This window comes from Mesoplodon mirus (genome assembly GCF_964341445.2).
Source record: "Mesoplodon mirus genome assembly, chromosome: 18".
In the NCBI taxonomy this organism is placed as follows: Eukaryota; Metazoa; Chordata; class Mammalia; order Artiodactyla; family Ziphiidae; genus Mesoplodon; species Mesoplodon mirus.
This window is the reverse complement of record NC_138994.1, coordinates 23,422,596-23,449,801: the sequence shown is the minus strand read 5'-3', so window position 1 is coordinate 23,449,801 and position 27,206 is coordinate 23,422,596. Positions and strand designations below refer to the sequence as shown.

General features: G+C 43.1%; 1 protein-coding gene across 1 annotated transcript in view; it reads left to right on the top strand.

Moving 5' to 3' along the window:
* The window catches only part of GNA13 (G protein subunit alpha 13), a 42,063-nt gene extending 19,609 nt beyond the window's left edge, over window positions 1-22,454 (top strand). Inside the window, exons 3-4 of the mRNA XM_082604526.1 lie at window positions 11,593-11,643; window positions 16,921-22,454. Coding sequence (XP_082460652.1) covers window positions 11,593-11,643; window positions 16,921-17,493 — 624 coding nt within the window. The 3' untranslated portion in view covers window positions 17,494-22,454. The remainder of the gene's footprint in view (window positions 1-11,592; window positions 11,644-16,920) is intronic.
* The last annotated feature ends 4,752 nt before the right edge of the window (window positions 22,455-27,206 follow it).

Genomic DNA, 27,206 nt, shown 5'->3' with positions numbered 1-27,206 from the left:
AGAGGGCTTCCCTGGTGGCGCAGTGGTTGAGAGTCCGCCTGCCGATGCAGGGGACGCGGGTTCGTGCCCTGGTCCGGGAAGATCCCACATGCTGCGGAGCGGCTGGGCCCGTGAGCCATGGCCGCTGAGCCTGCGCATCCGGAGCCTGTGTTCCGCAACGGGAGAGGCCACAACGGTGAGAGGCCCGTGTACCGCAAAAAAAAGAAAAAAAAAAAAAAGAGAGAGAGAGAAAGAAAGCTATTTCTAGACTTAATTCTGCTGTTCATGTCACAATTCAAATATGTCAAATGGAGGCCTGATGCTTTTCATGTGAGACCTAGTTGAACTCAAGTAAATATTGCTTGAAACCTACTTTTGTAATAAGATGAAGCTAAATAAGTTTCTGATCTGGATTCTTAATATTCTTGGCATTTTTACAAAGCTTTTAAAAAAAAACCCTAGCTGATTTGATGTAATCAGTATCAAAAGGTAAAATTAATATATGAAATCCAGTTTTGAATAAAATCTGCTGTCTGTGCAGATCTGAGCTGATGCTAGAGCCGGCCCCTCAGAACCACATCTCGTGGGCCTTCGGAAAAGTTTGGTTTGGTGGAATTGTGGTGTGCCTGGGGATCTTTGTCTTTAAGGAGCACGTTAGCTGGTTCTGATGTACTGCCAAGATTGAGAACCGCTCGGCTAGCACAGGAGTCAGAAAACTTTCTGTAAAGGGCTGGGTGGTATGATATTTTAGACGTCACATGCCAAGAGACAAAATCAGTGTAACAAGAGAGAATTCAAGTTTGCACAGATTTTTTTATTGACGCAATTCAGAACATAATAAAGTTGTCTACGGTTTTTTGTAGTATAGGTTTACTAATGAGAAGAATTGGATTCTTTTGGAAGGGGGTAACATTTTGCTTAAGTAGGGTTCAGGGTTTTGGTGTTCCCTGTTATCACAGTCAGGTGCAAATGTTCATCCATTAACGATTTTACACGTTCCACCCTTGGAAGTGTCTTTGCACACAGATGGGTACTGCCAGGTGAGCATTTGGGGGGGGGGTTGTTTTGTTTTTAATTTTTATTTATTTATTTATTTATTTTTGGCTGCGTTGGGTCTTCGTTGCTGCACGCAGGCTTTCTCTAGTTGCGGCGAGCGGGGGCTACTCTTTGTTGCGGTGCGCGGGCTTCTCATTGCGGTGGCTTTTCCTGTTGTGGAGCACGGGCTCTAGGCGTGCAGGCTTCAGTAGTTGTGGCACGTGGGCCCAGTAGTTGTGGCTCGAGGGCTCTAGAGTGCAGGCTCAGTAGTTGTGGCGCACGGGGCTTCGTTGCTCCGTGGCATGTGGGATCTTCCCAGACCAGGGCTCAAACCCGTGTCCCCTACATTGGCAGGTGGATTCTTAGCCACTGCGCCACCAGGGAAACCCAAGCATTTGGTTTTAATTGAGCTTAGACTTTGCTTGGAAGACATTTAGAGAATTCTGTTAGCTTCTTCCCGATGTTTGCCTCTGGGCCTGTCATTTACATTGCAGGTTTACCATTTCCAGTCGTTGCACAGTTAAATGAATTTTGAAGTATGGACTTTTTTTTTTTTTTTTTACACTCGTATTACGGTCTGAAAGATGTTGCTGGAACTATAGTTTGATTTTAGAAATGTATATCTGCTGCACATTTGCATGAGAATGGAGGCCTACTGTTTTAACTTGACAGCAAAGAAAGGGTATAAAGCAGTTGGACATTGCTTATGATTCCAGTAACACTAATTGTCAAAATGATTCTACCACAGTATAAAGTTTGCAAAAAACTGTTTTGCCTTTTAGTTTTGGATTGAATTCATTACGAAATGTAATCAAGTCTTCCCTAAAGCTGATTTTGAAAAGCCATTCAGTGTTCTGCATTTAGTGGTTGAAGGTGGTTCTTGTTCGGAAAAAATTCGATTTCATCCATTAGTTCAAAAAATCTCAGTAAAAACTTACCTCTGCTAAGACATCGAACTGGTGTAATGGGGCAAGTCAGCATATTTAGCTTCTGTTTCTGACAATTCACGGAACTGGTGATGGTCAAGTCCATGAGAGTGAATTAAATTCGTCGTTAACAATACTGGTTCAGTAACAATATAGATTTAATGTATTTCCTACAGAGTCCCTGCTGGTGAAGAATACATGATGTAACCATGTTCACAATCTTTGTAAATTTGTCCCTTTTCTGCTCCACACATTTTTACCACCGTCAGTTGTAATACACATCCCAATTCAGGTTGTGCTGATTTAGTGTTTTCTCAGCTTCCTTGAAGATATTCTCATCTGTAGTTCTTCCGCACAGCCTATTCATACAGGCTTATTCTTCAGTCACTGCACCCTTGGCATTGACCCCTTGAGTACAAACCGCTGAGCGGTCCGTGGCAGTCCTTGCTTGGCTAACAAATACGAACTCCTTGGAAACTTGTCAGCTGTCAGCTGCAGTCTCATTTTCATTTTTTTCCTCCTGTGAAGCAATTCTGTGATGAGCTATTCCACTTAAAATCCTGTAATTTTTCTGACGATTGCTCTTCTGTAGGAGTTGGGATTATTTTGTGGAGTGCTTAGTCTGGTAGTATTGATGTCCGTGTGCACTTTTAGCGCAGCTGTAGGGTCATTGCATAATAAACGCAGGGCTTTGCCATATCATTTGATATCAGAATTATCCACATTCCATGGTGCCTTAAAAGCGTGACACATAAAGTCCTCTTCTTGTCTGCCTCTTCCGGTGGACGTGCACTCGTGATAATGAAAAACAAACAGCCGTGGTATTGCACCACTGATGACGCTGGAAACACTCACGTTATAACTGCGTCCGTGCGGTTCGTGGTGCGGAGTGAAGGGCGCCACGCGTAGCCTGTCACGATGCTCTCCTGGCGGCGGCCGGGAAGCAGCTGCAGACAGTAAGGACATAGACCGACGAGCACGGCTGTGCTCCAATGCGGTGTTATTTATGGACACTGAAATTTGAATTTCATATCATTTTCAGATGTCATGAAGTCGTCTTTTAATTTTTTTTTTTCCCCAAACTCCTTAGATGGGCCACACAAACACAGACAGTGGGCTGGGTCTGGCCTGCAGGTCATAGTTGGAGGACCCTGGTCTAGAATATATGAAACACAATAAAGGAATGCTCCAGTGGCTCTCGACCAGCCTCTCCCTCTGCCGCAGTATCGCTCCGCTCCTGTGCTGCTCCTGCAGCCCTGTGGCCTGGACCATTTCTAAAGCCCCTGTTACAGATCACCAAACTGCTTTCTAGAATATGTATGCCTTGCTTTTAAAATATCTGAAGTTGATCCTTATCTCTATAGACTTTAGAAACTTAAATAAGACCTTGAAGTTAAAATCTCTTCTAGATTGTACCTATATTGTTTAAGTGGAGTTATCCCCTTCCTGTTGCTATAAAGCTGCCAGTAAATGAGTATATTCTTCTGAAAAAGCAGATAATTTCTTCTTGTGTATTCTTTGGCTATCTAGCTTAAATTCCGCATCTTTCTTTTCTTTTTTAAATTAATTTATTTATTTTTGGCTGCTTTGGGTCTTTGTTGCCGAGCACGGGCTTTCTCTAGTTGCAGTGAGTGGGGGCTACTCCTCGTTGTGTTGCGCGGGCTTCTCATTGCGGTGGTTTCTCTAGTTGCGGAGCACGGGCTCTAGGCGTGCGGGCTTCAATAGTTGTGGCACGCAGGCTCAGTAGTTGTGGCTCGCGGGCTTTAGAGCGCAGGCTCAGTAGTTGTGGCGCACGGGCTTAGTTGCTCCGCGGCATGTGGGATCTTCCCGGTCCAGGGCTCGAACCCGTGTCCCCTGCACTGTCAGGTGGATTCTTAACCACTGTGCCACCAGGGAAGCCCCTCCCATCCTTTTAAAGTAGTACATTCTAAATCCTGTCCTTTATATATTTTAGCCGCGCAGAAGAGGGTGTTGAATAAATCTGTCACTTGTTTGATAACTGGGCCAATAAACTGCCAAGTATCCCTATAATTACACATTTGTTTAATAGAAGTTATTTTCTAATTTGTGTTCTCAGCTTTCTGTTACCTTCAAACTCAGGGCCCCTGACCCATTTTGTCTCTGCAAGCAAAGACAATCTTTCTGACACATGACTCTTGTAAATGGGGACAACATTGAAGCCATTCCTAGTTTAGGCTCAGCTCTGTAAAGCTGACACAAATTAATTTCATCTGTCATTTTATTTTATCCTTGAGTTAACTTCACCAGGGTTCCCTGGCTTTGTCAGTAGCAGAGCCTGTCCTGCGAGTAGAACCCAGGCCCACTGGCTGCTCTGCCCTTGTTTAGGCAGAACCCAAATATCCACAGGTTAAAGAAATATGGAGGGCCTCCCTGGTGGCGCAGTGGTTGAGAGTCCGCCTGCCGATGCAGGGGATACGGGTTCGTGCCCCAGTCTGGGAGAATCCCATATGCCGCGGAGCGGCTGGGCCCGTGAGCCATGGCCGCTGGGCCTGCGCGTCCGGAGCCTGTGCTCCGCAACGGGAGAGGCCACAACAGTGAGAGGCCCGCATACCGCAAAAAAAAAAAAAAAAAAAGAAAAAAAAAAAGAAATATGGAAAACTTTAAGGGTGCCATGCCACTTTGGACTCTTCAGCCTTGCTTCAGTAACCTAGAAAGTTATCTCAGTATTTCAAACAGAGAACAAAGAACAAGGGATGACCCAAAACATCTTAAACTTAAAAAGCCGTAAGTGCAAAATGGCTTTTCTTTGGAATTTTATTTAAAATTCCCTTCAGTAACATAAAACATACTGAGGAGAGTTACAATAGCTCTCAAGTCATAACCAACAAAGAGTGAGTCTTAAACCCATGGTCTTTCTTGCCCGATACATGAAATTGTTTACTTCCGTGTTAGCCAGGAGACTAAGCAACACAACCTGAATAATGAGTCACAACAAAAGTGGCTTCAAGGGTAACAGGCACATAGAGAAAGGAAAGGAGAACTTACATTTAAATCAGTTGTACAAACTGAAATTGTTGCCTAGGGCAGACAGCGCTCTGGTGATTATGCACCGAACCACGCGACTTCCTCCTTTTACTGACGGTTAAATTGAGGCCCAGAGAAGTCTAGAGACTTGCAGATGGCTCAGTGTTAGGGAAGGGACTAGATTTAGTGTTAATATTAGACAACCAGAAGACTTTCTATCACCTCTGAACCGGTTAGGGAAAAGGATTTGAGGGGAATCACCCCCTGGTTATTCACACTTCATTCACCAGACACTTGGGGAGGAGGGAGCCAGGCCGCCAGGTGCCAGGCACTGAGCGAGGTGTCTGATTTGCATGAGGGCCTAAGGCTCAGACAAAAGGCCAGAGGCATGGACATATATACACTACCAAACGTAAGGTAGATAGATAGTGGGAAGCAGCCGCAGAGCACAGGGAGATCAGCTCGGTGCTTTGTGACCGCCTGGAAGGGTGGGATGGGGAGGGTGGGAGGGAGGGAGATGCATGAGGGAAGGGATGTGGGAACAGATGTATATGTATGACTGATTCACTTTGTTATAAAGCAGAAACTAATAAAAAAAAAAAAAAAAAAAAAAAGGCCAGGGCCGAAGCTTTCGGTTACTGAGAACAGAGATGCCAGAACAGAGATGCCCTTATTCACTTTCTATGTCCTTCATGGTTCAATCGCAAATAACACACGTTTTATATTTTTTAGTTTGGTGTGTTTTTTTTTGTTTGTTTTTTGAGGTTGTGAAAGATTTTTCTCTCTCTCTCTTTTTTTTATTCCAGTAAAGGTCTTTAAAGCTACTGTAAGAAATTTCCCTTGGGGCTTCCCTGGTGGCGCAGTGGTTGAGAATCCGCCTGCCGATGCAGGGGACACGGGTTCGTGCCCCAGTCCGGGAAGATGCCACATGCCGTGGAGCGGCTGGGCCCGTGAGCCATGGCCGCTGAGCCTGTGCGTCCAGAGCCTGTGCTCCGCAGCGGCAGAGGCCACAGCAGTGAGAGGCCCACGTACCGCAAAAAAAAAAAAAGAAAGAAATTTCCCTTAAATTACTTAATTCAGAAAAGTATTCATCCTTTTATAGCATGTGTGTGTTCGCATATGCACGTGTGCGTTTGCATGCGTGTGTTTAAAACTGTTTTGTTTCAGAATAGGTTCATTTGGCTAAACTTCATCTCTTAACAGTATGAGTTACCACCACGTGCATTAAAAGATGATTAAGGTTATTCTTATGTCTCCCACTTTCAGTTTTCTCACTAATGCAAGGATTAGTAATATCACCTATGATGTAAATAGCTTTTTTTTGACTGAGGAGTTATTTTAAACCAAAATGTGTTTTGCATAGGAATAATATTTTAAAGCATTTATAATCCTTGAGTCCTGGCCAAGTGATGGGGGAGAAGGCAAAGGGCACTTTATTTAGTGCCACTTTATTTTATTTAAAATATTGGGGATAATCCACACATTGAAATGTGTGAAATGTACTAAAATGCTTTTATTTAGATTTTATATAGTCTCAGGTGCACAAAGGACTTTGTAAATTACACTGATGAAACTTTCTTCAATAGAAGTTGAAACTTAATAACAGGAGCATGTGCATATTTGTGTTATATTATTTGATTTTGGTGAGATGACGAATTCCTAATAAACAAAGGTATGTAATAATTTGAACCCCAAAGATCTAAGATTCCCTCTTAGGGAATGCAGTTAAATCAGGAAGCTTCAGTGAAAAGAACTTTTTAAATACTTTTTTATATTTGTATTGTAATACCAAGAGAAGAACAAATACGGATGATTTTTCCTTTTTTACTTTTTTGAAAAGAGAATATAGTCACTCACAGAACTGCAAAGTTACCTTGTCCATATTTTAAATAGCGAAAATCAAAGCATATGTAATGAAGAACTATTCTTATCATAAACCTCGAGTCCACATTTATTAAGAATTTTTTGGATTACAGATAGATAATATAATGCATGTACTGTTTATTACGTAATCTCCACACTTCTTTTTTTTTTCTATTTACTTATTATTTTTTTATTATTATTATTATTTGGCTGCGTCGGGTCTTAGTTGCGGCATGTGGGATCTTTCATTGCGGTGCGCAGGCTCTTCGTTGTGGTGTGCGGGCTTCTCTCTAGCTGTGCTGCACAGGCTCCATGGCGCCTGGGCTCTGTATCTGTGGTGCATGGGTTCCAGGGTGCGTGGGCCCTGTAGTTTGCGGCACACGGGCTCTAGTTGAGGCACGCGAGCTCAGTAGTTCTGGCACGTGGGCTTAGTTGCCCTGCGGCATGTGGGATCTTAGTTCCCTGACCAGGGATCAAACCCGCGTCCCCTGCATTCATTGCAAGGCAGATTCTTTACCACTGGACCAGCAGGGAAGTCCCTCCACACTTCTTTTGCAGCAAAACATTTGAACAGTTTCACTAAGTAGGAGAAATAAAGACTATGTAAAGAGCCTCAGCCACTTCAGGTCAGGTTTTGCTGCCAAGTGAGTGTAGGGGTGAGCATACAAGCAGCGTGTGGGTAGGGTGAGGGGTTGCGGAGCTTAGCTTTGGCAACCCCTGCTTTAATTTAGCTCTTGATGGCATACATATTTCATATGTAGCGATTCTATCGAAATAATTGTTACCTGATGACTTATACTATGTTGTTATGTTAGTGTGCCAAAATTTATTAACTCATTCCCGTAATAAGTGGAAAAATGAACTTCCAAATCTTGCTGTTATAGGTAGCATCAAGTAAAATATCATTTTGTTTGTATCATTTTATGTTCAGTAAATTCCTTAGAATGTGCAAAAAGTGCATTAAAAGTTTTATGAAGTGTACTACTCATAACTTTCTAAAAAGTTTGTGTGAATTTGCAAGGTCGCTAGAATGAGTATACCAATTTCCCGATACCCTCAGAAATGATGGGTTCGGTGTAAGCGTTTCATTTTTAAAGGGGGGGAAAGAGGCTTGCTGCTTTTGATAATATGTTCATCTTAGGGTTACTTGAACCTTCGTTTATTTGACCATTAGTTAAACAGCAATATTAATTGAAATAAATGCTTGTGTAGTTGAACCTTTATTGTCAATTTGGACATGGACCGTGTTATTTTCTCTTTTACACAGAGTTCCTTTGCTCTGGGGTCCCTGAAGTGATAAGCATCAGCCAGCACAGTGTGGGGCCTCTGAGAGTCTGCATTCTAGCTTATTACAGAAGCATCTGTAAAACACTCTCCTGTGATCTTGGCTTCTTTTTCGTCCTCACAGTTTCACTATTCATATACTCAGTGTTGTAACTGTTGTGTAGGAGAGAATCAATAGGACCTGTGTGTCAGTGAGTAGTAGGCGTATTAAAAATGTTGGATCTCTTTGCCTTAGTAATTCTTCTGAGATCACTAAGAATGTAATTCAAGAGCACATAAAGCTGTTTACACAACATTATTTATTTTTAAAATATTAAAACCTTATTTAAAAGGTGGAAATAACTCAGATATCCAATATTAGATTAGCGGTTTTAGTTAACTTTTTAGCATGTAAATACTGGGAATTATTTTGACCATTAAAATGTCCTTACAGTTACATAAGTGAAAAGTAAGGATGCAGATTTGTCTGTATTGTTTCAACAGTGTTAAATATACAAAAAGTGATTGGAAGGCAGGTCTCTTCAAGCGTTAACTGTAGTTGTTTCTGAGCGGTGGAATTAATGATTATTGCCTGTTTCCTTCTTTGTTCCTTTTTCTAATTTTCAAGTTTTCCACAGTGAATTTTACTAATTCTAAAATCAAGAAAAGTCAATTAATGCAACATATAACACCAGTCAAAAAACACCTTTTCGAAATGTTTTAAATTTCTTTTAAGGTATTTAACATTATGTAAGTATTCAATATGCACATTACTGAAAGGGTAACGGTTCTGTAAGTCTTACTCATACAGAAGCAGAGTGACTACTTTTTTATCACATTTGTCCAAGAGACTCTACCATGTATACTTCAGTGTAACAGGATTGGTAATATTTGTTTGAATTTTACTTTTTAAAGTACTTTAAATGTATAACCTCATTTGGGTTGTACAAACAACTCAATAAGTAAATATTGATGTTATTTAAAGATTAAGCCCAAATTCCCTTTGGCTTATATATATGTTATCCATCATAAAAACAAAAATATTATGTTTTTCATTAAAATGGATGAAATAATGCAAAGTACCCGTACAGGCTTGACCAAATAATCTCTTCTTTACCACAGAATGAATTTTTTGGAAGCTTTTCCTTTTCCCTTCTCTTAAAAATCATCTTTAGGTGCTATAAACACTGTACTAATATTCCAGGTCCAGAAAAAAGCAGAGTCATCTGCCGCTGCTCCTTTGCAGTCACGAGGAAATCACAGCCAGGCCTCCCTACCCCACCATGCCCACCAGAAGCACACACACCTGTGTATGCGCTCTCCACCACGTGCTTTAAGGCAGCGGTTCTCCAAGTGCGGTCCGTGGACCACTGGGGATCCCAGAAACCCTTTAAAAGGAGTCTTCATGTTCAGCACTCTTGAGAGTGTCACTTAAGATGTTCTTTCCCTTCATTAAGTTGACACTCGCACCGATAGAACAGAACAGCAGGGCTGCAGTTGCCAGCCAGTGCCTGAGTGCAGATGGGGTATCAGCCCCCAAACACACTACTAGTTGGTGTATTCATCACCGCTCTGCATCTGCAGTTTAAGACACACACACCAGTTTCACTGAAGAGATACTTGATTAAGCAGTAAAACTTGTTTTAGATCTCAATTTCAACACTCTGTACTACGCTGTGTGATGGCTTGGGCGGCACCCTGAAAACGCTCCTGCAGCAGGACCGTGGACTCCGGGGGAAGCACTTTTGTGACTGGTTGTGTCGTGAGCTGAACTAACTGTATATTTCATGGAACACCATTTTTACTTGAAAGAAACAACCAGCTTACTCAGACTTAGGCAATTGACAGGTATTTTTTTAGAAAATGAATGAAGTTAGCCTGCCAGTTCAAGGAAAATAACAGTATTAGTTGACACTGATAAAATTTGAGCTTTCAAGTGAAGATCAGAATTTAGGAAAACTTGTATCTGCCCACCACTGTGCGGTTGTCAGCTTCCCAGGCCTTAAGGCTTCTTATGAGATCATTATGATATTAATGAATATGATTTTCTTAATATTATGAAACATGCCAACATTTGGAAGATCTGTATACTTAATTGCCCACCATGTTCCATGTGATCAGTGCTTGGTGTTACAAAATTGTGGGTGGGTGAAAGACCCATTCAAAGTACAAGGTAGACCAGTGAATTTTAGTGTCTGTAACTAAAGTGCAAAAAGTTCATTAGTAGGCTTTCCATTCCACAGGGACATCACTTTTAAGAAACTACCATTTGTCAAATTCTGGTGTAGAAACAAAAATATCTATAGTTACAGAGGTTATTAAAATGCTCCCTTTTCCAATCAGCATTCTTTGTGAGGCCAGATCTTCATATGCTACAGCTGAAACGACCTGTAGTAGCAGTTCAGATGCAGAAGCAGAAGTGTCTCGCTGGCTTTTATTAAGCTGCACTAAAATATGTTAACATGAATGGGTTTATTATCGATATTTTTAAATGAATTAATAAATAAAATATTTGTTACAATGTCTCAGTTTTACTTTCTAATGTGGTAAGTATTGGTAGCTATAACCCACTTAAACAACGTCTTTTCGGGATCCTGAAGAATTTTAAGATGTATGAAGGGATCCAGAGACTAAAATTTTGAGAACTGCTGCTTTAAGGCCTCGTGACTCAAACTGTGGTCCCAGAAATCACCTGAATTGCAGAAATTATGTGCCCCCCCCCGCCCCCTCAGACCCTCCAGTCAGACAAGATGTTCAGGGGATTCTCTTCTGTACTGCCTTCTGGGGCTTGGGGTAGCAGTTTCGGGCAGGACAAGTGCTGCGCTGGTAGAAATCCAGCAGGAGAGGGAGAACCCTGGGAGGCTCCAAGACGCAGCCCTGCTCTCCGCAAGCGGTCCCTCTCGCCTGCCTGCCCTTTGTTCCAGTATTTCCTCTTAGGAATGGATTCTCATGCACTTTAGATGTTGGAAATTGCCTGAGGTCTGATAGAAATCTGGGCTCAGAGAGAGTAGACTGATCGCTCAGGTAGAGAAGACCTGTTGGAGAGGTGAAGCCTGCAGCATTATTCAGGGCTCAGGAGCAAAAAGGCATGTCTGTCTAGGGACTTGCCTCTTAGGTGTTCTCGCCTCATCCCTGCTGCGCTCTTGATATAACCTTGATTGAAAAATGTAGACAGAAATAATCCCACCTGAATTGTAGTTGTATGTGTATCGCAAAAGCAGTTTTCACCTTTTAATTACATCTTCCCTTTGGATACACAGATATATCGGAATACGTACATGTGATCCTGTCTGAATGGATGAGTGCTTGGGGTATCGCTTCTGTAAAGACTCTGTGAGCCTCACCAGGCTGTAGCACTTTGACAGAGGCAGACATTTTATATGTCTTTAGTGGGGTTAGCTGCTCAGTCTGAAATTGGTGACTAAACAAAGTATGTTTGGATTTGGATTAAGTGTACAACCAGACAGTTTAATATAAACTGTTGTAACAAAGTCTTCCATTTCTAAGCCCTAATAACTATTTATTTTCTTCTTGTTTTCAGGGTGAATCTGTAAAATATTTCCTGGATAACTTGGATAAACTTGGAGAACCAGTAAGTTTTCAGACTGAATGTTTATGTTTATTGCCATTTGAAAGCAGTAGTTAGGATAAGGAAACTTAGAAAAATTATGTATGCTGATTGTTCCTGCTTCATTTTTTCTCCCTCTCCTGTCCTGACCTCTGCCATTTCCTTGAGCAATGATGCCCTGTCCACTATTTTGTGAAAGTAAAACTCTTTATGGAAAGAAGTTTATGTTTGAAAATGAGATGGCACATCAACTAGCCTACGTCAGTGTCTTTTGCTTCTCTGTAAGTGGAAACCGAAAGAACGCGGTGGGCTGATTGATTTCAGAAGTTTTCAGCAAACGGTATTTTCCAGTTCAGGACCCCCGTGTGTTGGGTTGGAGGGTAGGAGGCTGGATTCTCAAGGCCGTGATGTGGGAGGAGTCGCCCTTGCAAAGGAGCTGGACCATTGGACTGTCTTGCAGTGCATCCCTTGAGGCCGTGGCCGACTGGTGAGGGCTGGTGCTGGCCGCTCTCCGTGTTGGACTTGTGCAGGGACTTCACTGGAAGGAAGCTTTGTGCTGCTTAGAAAATGCTCGAAAGCCGTTGCCCTGGCGTCAGTGGTGACCCATTCAACTGAGTATAGCTTCATATGCCTCCTCTTAAACCAGATTTCTGTTGTAAAGTTTAATGTGGTTTTATGGGTTCTTTGAGATGTTTAACTTTAAAAATAAAACAGGGCTTCCCTGGTGGCGCAGTGGTTGGGAGTCCGCCTGCCGATGCAGGGGACACGGGTTCGTGCCCCGGTCCTGGAGGATCCCACATGCCGCGGAGCAGCTGGGCCCGTGGGCCATGGCCGCTGGGCCTGTGCGTCCGGGGCCCGTGCTCCGCAATGGGAGAGGCCATGGCGGTGAGAGGCCCGCGTACAGGAAAAATAAATAAATAAATAAATAAAACAGAAGGAAAGCACAAAATGAAACCTATTGCAAGTAGGAAAGTAGCATATGTGTGTCCAGACGCTAAGTTTTGCATTTTCCCTTATTTTTTTGTATTTTGCTAAATTGCACCTGCCTGCCGTTCAGTCGGTATGTGTTTCTCCCACCTGTTTCGTAGACACAGGTGCTTTAGAAGTTAGGGTCTCTGTATTTGTCTGTTTTTGTTCACTCAGTCCACATCAGTGAGACTTTGTATTAAGACATTTCATTGTCACTTTTCCATGTGGTCAGATTGCAATAAGCCTTAAAAAAAAGTTAAGTATAAGCCAAATGGAGAGAAGCTTTAGCAGATAAACCAGTTTTTTAAGAGTTATTTCATGTTTTCTGATCCAAATAGTGTGCATTTGACCCGTTCTTCTCAATTTGCCTTTTCGGATAGGCCTTCCTTGAGCAAACCATTCAAAGTGGGTCCCCTCCTCTTGTTTTCAGCATCGGCTCTGGCTCTTTTCAAGCTTGATTGTTCGTATTACAGTTGGTCTCTTCATTTATAGGTTTTGCTGGTCTTTCCCCCGCCCCTTTCCCTAAGGGCGAGGACCTCGGGTCTTGGTTGTGAAGGGCTGAGTTCTTGGTGCCCGGTGACAGTGCCTGGTGCCTCGTAGGCACTCAACAAATAGCGTCGGAACGAGTGACTCAGAGCCAGCCCCAGTCAGTTGGTACTGGCTGCTTAGAGTCTTAGGTTGAGAACAGTTTTGAGGCCACATCTGGAATAAAAACAAAAAAGTGTTTTTGTGATCAGTAGGTAGTTGTAAAGGCGAGGAGAATAAATGTGGGTGTGCTGCAGACTGGCCGCCCATTCTGTACACATCAGACAGGTCACGGGATTGCGTTTGTTTCGCCATCTCTGACTGAAGTTCTAGGACCATTGAATCCCCGCTGTGTGCCAAGCCCCATGACCCTCTGGGAGATGGAACCACAGGGGTCAAGGACAGGGCTCTGCAGCCAGACCACCAGAATTCCAATCCCAGGTCCATCGCAGACTGGCTGTATGACCTTAGGCATCTCTAAATGTTAGTTTCTTCATCCATGTCATGGGCATAGTAAGAGAACCATCCTCGTCGGGCTCGGGGGCGATTACATGAAATAAACCCCATGTCTCAAAAGTCTGCTCAGGCTGCCATAACGAAATACCACATACTGGGTGGCTTAAATAACAGACCTTTATTTCTTGTAGTTTTTGAAGCTAGAAGTCCAAGGTCAAGTTGCTAGCATGGTCGGTTTCTCGTGAGGACTCTCTTCCTGGCTTGTAGACTGTGGCCTTCTCGCTGTGCCTTGACGTGGCCTTTGCTCAGCACACACACGTGCAAGAAGTGTATGGCCTCTTCTTTTAAGGCCACCAACACTTATCTGATTAGGACACCACCCATATGACTTCATTTAACCTTGGTCGTCTCCTAAAAGCCCTGTCCCCAAAGACAATCACACTGAGGGTTAGGGCTTCAGCGCATGAATGCAGGCGGGGGTGTGCGGGACGGTGCAGGGACGCAGTTCAATCCATGGCACCCAGTAAGGTGTTCAGATTGGTGCCTTTTGCTGTTGTAATAACTGCTTGTCATTAGCTGTTTGGTTCTTTGACCTCCATGTTTAAGGAACTCATTCTAGTCAGAGACAAAACTAACATACATAAAACAAGCAGAGGACGATTAAATGAGACAGATGGTGAAGATGGTATTAGTTCATGGATGGAGAAGCTGGAGCTAGCCCTTGAGAGGACGTGAGCCTGGGCGGCTGGGGGGAACGAGGAGACATGCACAGCGGGCCATGCCTGGGGTCAGGAGGCACATCTGTCTGACAGAAGTGCTTGGCTGTAACTTATAAGAACAGATTTCAGGAAGGCAGTCACCAGGGTCTGGATGCGCTGTTCGTTGCACAGTCATGCATCACGCTGACCGGACACGCAGCGGTATCGGGATGTGAGGCTCGTGCAGCTCTCCACGCTGGGCTCTGGGGAGCCTGATGGGGTGGGGCAGAGTCTGCCGGTTCCAGAAAACAAGGAATAAGGAGGGTCATGGAAGCCCGGTCAGCGAGGTTTGGTCTGATGCAGGGAGGGGCCTCACCGCCAGCTCCGAAGGCATATGGTGCAGGAGGGGTGGTCTCGGGGGCTTAGAGGTGGACCCAGGAGGTGCGGAGGACCAAGGTCCAAGATGGTAATCCAGGCTGAGACGTTAAAAAATTGGGGCGGTGAAAATAAAGAGGGGAAAGAAAAGGTGAGGAAGGTTCCAAGGAGGAGCAGCGGGATTTGATATAAAGTAGGAGGTGACGGAGAAGGTCCACCGTGATGGGGAGGCTTGGGTTGCGGGCGGGGCAGGGCGTGGGCGGGAGAGCGTCCTGGTGGCCGGGGCTGGGGAGGAGGACGGTGAGCGTTCGGACTGAAGAGGCTGCATCCGTGGAGGGCTCTCAGGTGCGCACGAGTAGGGGGGCCATCGCTGCCTTGGTTTCCCTCTCTTGGCAGCAGTGGTGGCAGCAGTGGTGACAGTGGGAACCGCTAGACAGTAACACACGGGCTGTGTGCCAAACCCGGTTCTTAAGCGCTTCACCCACTTGCTGTGTTTAGTCCTCACAGCACCCCTGTGGGTGCTGTTGTCTGTGTTTTTCACAGGTGAGAAAACTGAGGCACAGAGAGGTTAAGTGATGACTTGTCCCAGGTCACCCAGGTAGTCTGTGGGGAGCTGGCTCTAGAATCCAGTCCTAATCACCGTGACTCTGCCAGACCCTTGAGTGCTTGATTACCTCGTCCTGTGTTTGTGCTTTATGTGAATTAGCCCTGAGCTCCTAACTAAGGCAATAATAAAGAACTTTTTATTTTTATGAAATTAGAAAATTAAAAATTGCCCCTCGGGGCTGGCCTGTTTCTGAGGCGGCTGGCACGCACGAGTGCCGTGAACTGGCCCCGCCTTTCTGGAGAGCAGGTGGACGTTAGGTGTCCCAGTCGTGAAAATCTTCACAAGCCTTGACTGCATCATCATCTTATTCCTGGTTATTCGGTTTCAGGAAATAGCCCAAAAGGGGGGAAAAGAAGGATGTGCGTGAGAATTTTAATTGCAGCCTTTATATTAAGCAAAAAATTGGAACCAACCTAAATGACCACTAGTAGGGGAATATTTATGTAAATGCTAGAACGTTAATCCATTTGATGTATGTTATGCTCGTTTAAAATGAAATACAACCATATTAGCATGTGAAACAGTTCATGATTAAATGTTCAGCCAAAAGCTGGGGCCGGGCAGAGAATCCGGGCGGTGCTGATTACAGGTGAGGCAGGTGCGTGTGCGTTTGCAGGAGCTAGGGGGACACGTGCGAACCCCAGCGTGTTTCATTAGAGCCCTGTGGGCACTTTATACATTGCTGTGGGTTGCAGACAACTGAGAACTGCTGTTTTTTTCTCTCTTTTTTTGATTCTTAGCTACACTATTTTAAGGAGATAAGTATTCACACTCTAATGAAATTTCAAAATCATAGTATTTGGAAAGGTATAAAATGCAGCACTGTAACAGTTGGCATTGTTTTAAAATCTTGCCTTGATTAAAAAGAATTGTGACCTTGGTGATGAGCATTTAAAGCCTTCCTGTTCAGTATTGTCAAAAAGCTCCATCAAAGTTCTGGAAAAATACTAAGCTGAGAAGAAAGAACCAGTTTCACTGCCCAGGGGTACTCACTGTCGGCCGCAGCCGGGGGCTCGGGAGGCCAGCATCTTCTGTCCGTCTGTCCAGGGTCTTGGTGTAGACCCTCCCTCCAAGGCACCGCTGTGTCCGGGCATGGGTGCCGGCAGGGGAGAAAAGCTGGGGCCCTGCCACGGAGACGGCCCCCCGCACACAGCTGGGAAGCCCCGCCGAGTGAGCTCGGTCAAGGGGGCAGAGCAGAGGCCGCGTCGCAGCAGTGAGAACACAGGCGACCCGGGTAGAGCTGTCGTCCTGCAGGGGCGGGGGCGCGGAGCAGGGGCCTCGGGGCGCGGAGAACCTTGACTTGGGGCCCCGCCGCTGTTGACGGGGGGGCGAGGAGCAGTGACCGTGGCCGTGGACACGCAGCGGCGGGCGACTGCTGGCACGGTGGGCGTCACGCATGGACGGACACTCAGGTCGTCCGGCAGGCCAAAAAAATCATAGGCGCCTTCATTTGCAGCGAATCTCGAACCAGTGCGGACACTAACATTGCAGTGTATCTCGCTGTTTTATGATGAGAATCACAATAGCATTGATGCTTTAATGTTACCAGGGGATTGTCATTTAAAAGCTAATTTTGTTTGCGTATCCATTCACTAGCCCAGTTAGTAGTACATTAAACATTCTCATTACTCCTGCATTACTGAGTAGGAAACGATTTTTTTTCTTTTCCAGGATTACATTCCATCACAGCAAGACATTCTGCTAGCCAGAAGACCCACCAAAGGCATTCACGAGTACGACTTTGAAATTAAAAATGTTCCTTTCAAAATGGTTGATGTAGGTGGTCAGAGATCAGAAAGAAAACGTTGGTTTGAATGCTTCGACAGTGTGACATCAATACTTTTCCTTGTTTCCTCAAGTGAGTTTGACCAGGTGCTTATGGAAGATCGTCTGACCAATCGCCTGACAGAGTCTCTGAACATTTTTGAAACCATCGTCAATAACCGGGTTTTCAGCAACGTCTCCATAATTCTCTTCTTGAACAAGACAGATTTGCTTGAGGAGAAAGTGCAAATTGTGAGCATCAAAGACTATTTCTTAGAATTCGAAGGGGATCCCCACTGCTTAAGAGACGTCCAAAAATTCCTGGTGGAGTGTTTCCGGAACAAACGCCGGGACCAGCAGCAGAAGCCCCTGTACCACCACTTCACCACGGCCATCAACACGGAGAACATCCGCCTCGTCTTCCGCGACGTGAAGGACACCATCCTTCACGACAACCTCAAGCAGCTCATGCTCCAGTGATGTACAGAAGACTTGCTGTCTTCATATCTTTTTGTCTTTTTGATTGTTTTTGGTTTGTTTTGTTTTTTTAAATAGAAGTTTACAACAGGAATTAGAAAAATCTTGATTCTGTGTTTAACTTCTTGGAAATCTTAGTCCTTCTTCTGCGGCCTTCGGTTGTGGCTGAGAGCTGCTGAGTAACACACGGCCAATATCTGCTGAGGCTTGGCTTTGATCTCTTTCACTCAGGCTTCCATTGGAGTGGAGTCATTTCCTGCCAGACCTCAGACAAGGCATCCCTCAGGCTTTAAATTCTTCCACTTTTCAAACTGAATTCTCCTTTAGTGCCAAGTATAGAAGGTGTCCTTAATATTTGTAGGTCTGAGGTTAAGAATGTTTGGTTCTAGAACGAGTGAGATGCCTTTTGTTCGCCCTGCAGGTAGCAGCCACACTTGCGCCCAGCTTCATGGTGACCTGTTCTGAAAGGGCCACTGGAAAAATGTGTGATCTAAGGAATGGCGTTCTGTAGCTTCACCCAGATTTAGCCTTCACGGTTTTCTGATTGCTTATATACACAACAGTTGTTTTGTTTTTTAAATTTCTGTGGTTTCTGAAGGCAATATTCTGGTGTGTTTAAAGTTTACATGAGGATCTCTGGTCTGATGGTAATGAAAGCTCACAAATGGTCCAGGGGAGCACAAGGCAGGCGCATGCCATCCGTAGTGTTTTGATTAAAAGTCATAAGTGAAATGTAATTTGCCCTTTTCATATTTAAATATCATGTAATCAATGTGCCATACGGGAAACATTCTGGCCATAGCAGCAACTAAAAAAGTGCAAGCAACCTGATAACAGAACTTTCTAAATGAATACACCCTTTCCCAAGAATATTATGTGTTTTACTCTCAGACTTTGAAATCCTGTCTCAGATAATGTGTGTCCTTACGGTGGGATCACTGCTGCACCATCACAAACATTGTTCTTTCGCTCTCCTGTCTGTTCCCATCAACTCCAGATGGTGGCATTTATGGGACTTTTTTGTTTTTTTGGAGCTTGCCAAGGGCAGTATTTTCCTGTCACACTATTCACTATTATATGAGATTCTTATTCATTCTTGGTGTGTCTCTAAAAGAGTATGTATGTGTTTGCAACATTATTGTTTACGAAATTCCAGCTTTCTTGAGGTACATTTTGAAGGTTTCAAGGATACTTCCAAGAATAAGTAGTAATTTTTTTAGTTCATACTGAAAGGTGATTACATTTGACCTCCTCCACCACTTACCAAATTAAAATGTACCCATGAAGTAGCTTTGCAATTACGGGTACATTCATAGTGAACTCATCAGAGTGGCTGGTTTGCAGTACTAAAAATACTGCCCTGTAGGTCATACGTAGTGTCAGAATTGGATTAGAGAAACAGATATACAAGACTGGTGACAGTTTGGAAAGTCTGACGGCTTTTCTTCCTTTCCTGAAAATTGTGATTAAGACTGTGATATCTTTCACTTTACTGTATAGCTGACTGTGTTCTCAGGTATTTTATTGGCTAGAAAGTCCTTGAAAGATTGGTCAACATTCTGGATCATCCAACCTTTCCAAGACAGTGGCTCTGGGTCTCTGTCTTGCTGTCTAGTAAGAATAGGGCTTTGCAGTGAACTGACCAGGGATTGTTCTCAATGTACCTGACTTTTCTTGCATTTGAAACTCCACCATCATTACACCCATAACTGCCAGTGTTTTCGTGTCTTGGTAGCACCTGAGCTACTGACATGTAGCCCTACGTCCTGCTGCAGGCGTCCATAGTACAGCAGAGTTCATGCACATCGGAATGGTTCTCTATCTCGTGCTTCTTACCAAAAAGAGTGCATTGTTTAATCCACAGAGTTAGAACATTTCAGGGCTGAGGAGTATCTCAGTATGTGCACAGTAACATGGAGACTTTTGGTGGAAAGTCTGTGTGTAAATTTAGCAGATGGTCCTTTTGAATGGCCGAAACATCATTTCACTCCAGTGTACGTACAAAGAGGAAGGATACTCTCAGTTAAGTTATATTTCAGATCTGAAATATATGATATGAACCATAAATACTGCCTGACAAAGCACCATTTTGACTACCACAAAGAAATGTTAAAACACCAAATAGATAGGATATTACTTTGGGCATTTGGGATTTCCTTTCCTGACGTGTGTGAAGTCTCAAAGTCAGCTTTCTTTTAAAATAAAACCTAGCCTATATTTGAGGCAGTAACTTACTTAGATTTAATGGCAGCCTGGTGTAGACACTCAGTGGAACTTTACGTTTCAATTTGAAGGCTTTGAAGGAGTCCTATACCTATAGCATGAAAACCAGACCCTTTTGAAATACCGCTGTGTGCAGAGGGAGATGAGATTCAGTGGACAAAGTTGAAAGGGTGCTCATAGTTTTCCCTGGCCTGTTTCCCCCCAGTCTCTAAAAATGTAATTTGGATCTAAAGCTGTTCAGTGTGTTTGATTTTCTAAGTCTTCATGGTTATGATTTGGAATAAAATGTGCCCAATTCTCTATTACGTTCTGTTCTCAAGTCTGAATGTCTTCTTGCTTAATTCTTAAGAAATGTCACACAAGTGTCTTCATTGATCTTGAAGAAATTTATAGTATACAGAGTTGCCTTATAAATCACAGAACAGCACAGATTTTTGCCTTGATTATTTTATAGGGAAGAGGTTTTGTCAAATGTTTTTGTGAAGATCCAAATAATTTAATGCCTCTGCCACTTAAATATTATTTTTAATAACCCGTATCATTGCTTGCTGCCAAATATTACATTGCATTGAAATCTTCTTTTCAACTGTATTGTCTGGAAAGGGCATTTGACAGCTAGAGCACAGCAGCAACCAAAGAAGGCATCGTGGAGTGAAAATGATTTGGCTTGGTTTGGTTTGGTTTGGTTTGAAGCTGCACTGGTGTGTATTTTACATGGTGAAGGTCCTCTAGTTAAACTCCCAAGGGAGGTTGTTGAGGGAGGTCCTTGTTCAGTTGTTGGCAGTGGTCAGTATAAAGTAGAAGAAAGTAAGATTCCCTTAATACCAGAAGTGATTAGAAGTGTTGGTTCAGACTCACAAAAATCATATGCCCCAGAATTGTTTGTAAGCGGGAAGGAGTAAATCTGAACTTCCAATGTAGACCCAAATACTTGTATTTATGCTTTTGGTAAAATGTATTTTCAGCATTAGTACACATATCCGGTGTTATGCCTTATTTATGTGAAGAATAAAGTTACCAAGTTATGTTCTGTTATGTTCTGAAACTCAAATCACTATTTGAGAAACCTTCAAATTGGTGCTTTCATTATATAATGATACATTTAGACAAAACCCCAAACCAAGCCATTTGAAACAAGATTCTCTTCATTGCAATTTGTAGCAATGTTATTTCTGTATATGTAATGAGAAGGCTAAAATATCAGTGTTAACTCTTAATTTCTTGTTTGAATCCATGAAATCATGCCTGTAAAGCTCAGTCAAACATTTGTAATAAACTCCCTAATAAATCTAGAGACAGTCACTCTGTTACCTTTTCATTTCTTTTAGTTTTAATTGAGGGATCAAGAACAAATTTTGCATGTCTTTTTTCAGTTGGAAATCTGACTTTATCTCTCTTTCCCATCATTTCAATACATAAAGTTACATTAATTACAGATGATCTGTCCATGTGTTTGTGCTGCTGGACAGAAAGTACTGGTTTTTTTTTTTTCTTTCTTTTTTTTAAGTGATAGGACCCAGGTTGGCTTTTCAGTGTAGTAAACATGAGGAAGGGAGGGACTTGTATGTGAGTGGTGTGTACATGTCCCCCTGTTCCAAATAAAGCAAATGATAGTACATACCCATTATTTTATGGTACGAGGTTAGGGCTTAATAAATTTATAGAGAGATTAAAGTGCAAGTCTAAACCGGAACATTTTAAACAAGTTGAACTTTCTGGCCTTTTCAAGTACCATCCAGTTGATACTAGCCTTAGGCTGACAAGTGATTATTAACATAATTTGAAGTACCAGTGTTTGTACCGCTAGCATTCTTATGTCTGTACTTGAATGTATAGTTAGCATTTAAATAACTCTGTTCATTCTTGTGGCATCTGGGTCTAACCATCTGATTTCTAATGCCAGAGCTCGTATGGAACAAAAAAGTGTTAATGATAGGGCAGTAATTTCTGGGTTGATAAGAGATTCTGCGACCTTTCCAAAACCACATTACCTTTGATAATGATGAGAATGTCCAGATGGATGGAAGTAGGGACCCCGTATGCATACATCATCAATCAGTGAAGGTCATGATAGAAGTGTGCTACTTACTTGTTCTCTGATTTGGGTTTGTCTTTGGAAGGCTTGTTTATAATATTTCTTTCCATAGTAAAAGGGCTGCATTTGTTCTCAAATCATGCCTATTTGATGGCTCTAGGAAAAAAACAGAGGGGGGGCAGGTAGGGGTTAATTCTTGGAAAGTATATGTAACAGTGCAACAAACGATACCATTTACCCTTTCTTCACCTCTTACTTGAAAGCAGAATCGCAACATGTTTAATGGCTTTTCTCTACTAGTCTAAAGGTGGAGCTCATTTACCACGGAAGCCTTATCAAAAGGTCTATTTCGTAACAACCTCATAGATACTGTACCTAACAAAACATGATTTGTATTAGCTCTGTATGAAAGTATTTGTGGCTTAGGATTTTTTATACATATATCTTTTTATAACTTTCCCAGAACTGAGCACATTATCTGATACTGTTGTAAATTTTTTTTCTGTCAGTGCTTTAGTTCAGGATTGGCAATAAATTATTTCTACAGGAGGTCTGAAAGTGGAAAGAATGGTTTGATTTGATAAAATGAGTTGCTAGTCATCCAGGCTTTTTACTTTTGTACATATTTTGCAAAAATTTTGCCTCTTGCTATTAATATTTGCTTTGTAAAAATTACTGACGTTTAATAAACATTTATAAACTATTCCATACTATGATGTTATTTAAATCTGATTAAATGTCAAGTGTAAAGCAGACACTTAATATTTTAAAGCAGAAGTTTCACCCAGTGACTGAAAGCACAGAAATCGCTCTTTTGTCAGATCTCCAGCAATACTTTGACTTAATACTAGTCTGTAAACGTTTCCTCACTGAAGACGGAGATGTGGGCTTCAAGAACGTTCCCAAACACTTGTTTTGATGTGGGGAATGGGGAACACCCACTTTTCTCTCTGCTCCTCTTAAAATCGCTGAAATTGCCCTAGGTGTCTCTGGGCTCACGGTTTGTCCACCTGCAGGAGTAATGCTGCTATGTCTTTTGTCCTCAAAATAGCGTTTTAAAAACAAACCAACATGTTACACTCCTTTTCTTGTTTCAAGAAACTTGAAGGTGATGATTTACAGAAAACTTGCAAAGATAGTAGTTTCCCTGTACTCCACACTGTTGGCAATAGTCTCCCCATTTACCGTCTTGCATTGTACTAATTAACATCTTGCATTATACTGATTCACCATATTGGTTCAAAATTAATGAACCAATATTGGTAATTTATCCTTAAACCCATACTGTATTCAGATTTCCTTAGTTTTTTCCTGTTGCCCCATTCTGTTCCAGAATCCATCCAGGACACCATCTTGCATTGATTTGTCCTGTCTGAGCCCCTCTCGGCTATCACAGTTGCTCAGGCTTTCCTTGTTTTTGATGACCTTGGCTGTTTTGAGGAGGAGGAATGCTGGTCAGGTATTTTGTAGGTTGTCCGTCCGTTGGGATCCGTCTGGTATTTTCCTTGTGATTAGACTGGATTCTGTGTGTGGGGACCACAGAGGTAAAATAACCACTCGTGAAATCACGTCACTCATCTTTTCCCTTTGCAACTTCAGCTAAATTAGAAGTTGTTAAATAACTTCTGGTATGTTTATACCTTTTCTTTAAGTGGCGTTTGTGGGAAGCTGAGCGTGTACTTTTCTTCCCCAAAGCAGAATGAAGGGCCTTTTCCCACAATCAGAATTGCAAAGCAGGTGTGAATAAATGTTCAGTGGTGGTGGCTATAATCCAGGACTGGTTGGTTCCAGGCCTTTCTGGCAAAATAAAAATTGTGTCCAAGTGCTCACCTTTACAGTGAGATTTCACTGTTGGTCCCAAGAGAAACTGAGATAGAAAATTTTGGGCTTAGAGATATTTACAAATCTACAAATACCTACAAATCTGTAGATTGGAAACAGGTCATTAAATTAGCCTTCGTTAGACTTAAGATCTTTTAAAATGGAAACAACTCACTTGAGCATTTGAATCCTCCAAAGGAAACCAAGAATTCTTTACAAAAAAAAAAAGAAAGCTTTTCTTAGGCTATTGTTGGAACAAGAGAATATTGATTTGTCGGTGGAAACAGCTAAAAAACTATTGTCCACTAAAGTGCTGGGCACCATCACAGAGCCTTGGCATGAGATGCTCTCAAAATGACCTGTTCCGTTGCCCACAATGTGGGTTGTTGAAAGAGAAAAGAGACTTTGGTCTCTTGAGAATGCAGGAAACTCGCAGTTCGTAGGTTAAACCAGAGGTTGGTTTGGTGAAGGGAAATTTGGCAAGTCCTCAGAAAAGGAATGACTTGGGCATTGTTTTAAAAGACATATTGTAACTTTGCCTCAGAAGTGAGTGGGGCCCCTGGAATACAGCATCGCAGCTAGAGGAAGGGATATCTACCGAACTCTTGTCACCTGCACTTCCGGAGCAACCATTTTCCGAGTCCACCAAGATGACGAAAGGTTCAGACAAGGGTTCCATACAAAGTAACTATTCAGGGCAGAGGGTTAAGCTTCTGTGCTGGCCCCAAGGATACAGAGGGAAGTTATGTCCAGAGTGAACATTTATACTGAGTGGAGGAGTGTGTTGATTTATCTTTTCCCCATGAAGGTACATGATAGGAAAACAAGCAACAAAGTCTTTTTAAAAGTCGATCATTCTTTTGTAATTAAGTCCACGGCCGCTTTAGACTTGGGCTTGATTTTCCTCCCCTGTCAAACGTGGAAGAAGAGAGTTAACTCATAAGATGCCGCGAGGTCAAACACCACTGACCTCGGGAGAGGAAAAGTAGAGTTGTTTTCTTTTTCTATTATTCTCCATGGAAAATCCCAGTGCTTGTCGACTTGGAGATTTAAATCACTGGTTTCATTTAAGGCCAGAATGAGTATATTGAAACTTTATCCCCCAAAAAAGAGCGTCACAGCACCCAGGGCTCAGCGGTACTGATGAAATTCCACATTCGAGCTAGTGTTGTCCAGGCTGCCCTTGCATTTCTGCAGCAGGTTATAGTTTGGGGGAAGATACTATAAATCAATGTAAAGGAGGATGACATTCCAGACCAAGGATGGATGCCCAGCTTTATGGCAATAATGACCGTCAGTGTAACACAGGTGCGCTGGACAGCACAGCCCTCTCGAAAGTGCATGAAACAGATGTTCAAACCCCTGTCCAACATTCAAGGCATCAACCTCCCTCTCCAACCAGCCTGCCCTTCCAGCTTCCTTCACACCAGCTGAACTAGGTAGCTGTTTTCCCCATGTCTCGCCTCTCTGGTTCTCTTGGCCATGGGCCAAATCCTGCTCACCCTTTAAGGCCTCGCTCTGATGAAGATGGCAGGATGTCTACCACCCCGAGGCTAGAGCAATTTCTTCCTCTGTGTGCCCCTCCCATCTTACTCCTCTCTCAGGGCACTTAGTGTAGAGCGATTTACGTTCACGTCTTAATGCTTCTGCTCGACGGTGACACGAATCCGACATTGTTACACAGATGCTTTTGCTAAGCTCCCTGTGTGCCCGGCTGACATGTCTGACTGTTCCCAAGAGGCACCAACACAGGGTCTCCTCCTTAGGAGACTCACAGTCCAGTTGTGACGGGAGCCTGAGTGGAACCAGCCTGAGGAGAGGTGGAGAGAACTTGTCCCTACTGTGTGGACAAGTGGCCCTTGAGTGGACACGGTCACTAACTTAAGGAGCTTAAGATTAGACCAATTATCTGGGAAATAATGAGCTTGAGCTCAATGGTTTCCATGTTCTTTACTACTTTCAGATTCTTGAAAGCCTTCTAGAATATTCCCACTTGCAACAAAAATTGTTCATAGCGTAATATAGTATTATAGTCTATAATACAAAATTCCGGGAATTCCCTGGTGACCCAGTGGTTAGGACTCGGGGCTTTCACTGTCAAGGGTGCAGGTTCAATCCCTGGTCGGGGAACTAAGATCCCGCAAGCCACTCGGCGAGGCCAAAAATAATGATAATACAAAATTCCTATGATAAGGTCTTCAAATTTTCCTGAAAAAAAAAAAAGTAAAGAGAGGGACTTTATGGGGAAATTTTTAAGGATGTGTCTTTGAGGACCCTAAGGGGAACTCAGTAGGTTTTTGGAAAAGTGGCCCCCACAGTGTGTTGTTATTTTTTTTCCTGCACTCTTTTCCTCATGAGGAATGTCCTTGTAACAGGCCATAGATATTCAAGAGTGTGGTATTAGTCTTTCTGAGGTGTTGAAAGTCAGGATCTGATAGCCTCCAAAACTCACTGGAGTGTTCAGATATGTGAAGGTCAGATTCATTCATTTTATGGTCATTATCTTAGTTCAGCCTGCTATGAAAAGTACCATAGACTGGGTGGCTTACAAACCACAGAAATACATTTCTTAGAGCTTGGGAGACTGGGGGTCAGAGACCAGGGTTTGAGCAGAATCAGGTTCCAGGGAGAGCCCTCTTCTGGTTTGCAAACTTATCTTCACTTAGCTGGCCTCTTCCAAGGGCACTAATCCATTCATCAGGGCTCCACCCTCATGACATTAATCACCTCCCGAAGGTCTCACCTCCAAATACCATCACATGGGGATTAGGGCTCTGACATATGAACTTGGAGGGGATGTAAATATTCAGTCCATAACAGTCATCATCAGGATTGGTTTCAATCCAGCTTCATTTCTGCCTTTTTTTCCCTCTAAGAAGGACCTGTTTTTTGTTTGTTTTCAGTGATCAGTGCAGGGATAAGAATCCAGCAGCTCCTGAATATCTTCTGTCTAACACCTTTTTTGGTGTCAACTTTCTCCATATAATACCAAAAACTTTTGGTAAAAAGAAAAAGAATCTCCCCAATCTTACTAGGCTATCACAGCCACTGTAAATAATTTTAATGGTTCTGTCTAGTCAGTTTTCCCTATATATGATTCATTAACATGTCATTAGCTTCAGTCCCAATGATAACTTTTTTATTTTTAAGAAATTTTATTTATTTATGGCTGCGTTGGGTCTTTGTTGCTGCGTGTGGGCTTTCTCTAGTTGCGGTGAGCGGGGGCTACTCTTTGTTGCGGTGCGCGGGCTTCTCATTGCGGTGGCTTCTCTTGTGGAGCATGGGCTCTAGGCGCGCAGGCTTCAGCAGTTGTGGTGCATGGGCTTAGTTGCTCCGTGACACGTGGGATCTTCCCAGACCAGGGCTCGAACCCGTGGCCCCTGCATTGGTGGGGAAAGGTGGGGAGTTTGAGGTCTCAGAGCCCCCCAACAGGAGAGCAGCCCAGAACAGATAAGGCAGATTGGGGAGGATGCTGTGATCCAGATTAAGACGCTGGGACCTGGATGCCTCAAAGGAGATGGGAAGATGGAAAATAAAGTTAACCTATGTTTAAACTGTGCTCAGAGCCAGGGCTCTATGGGGAGAGCAGGAGCTGACTTGTTTTGTCTCTCCTGCACTGCAGACAACCTGCCCTCAA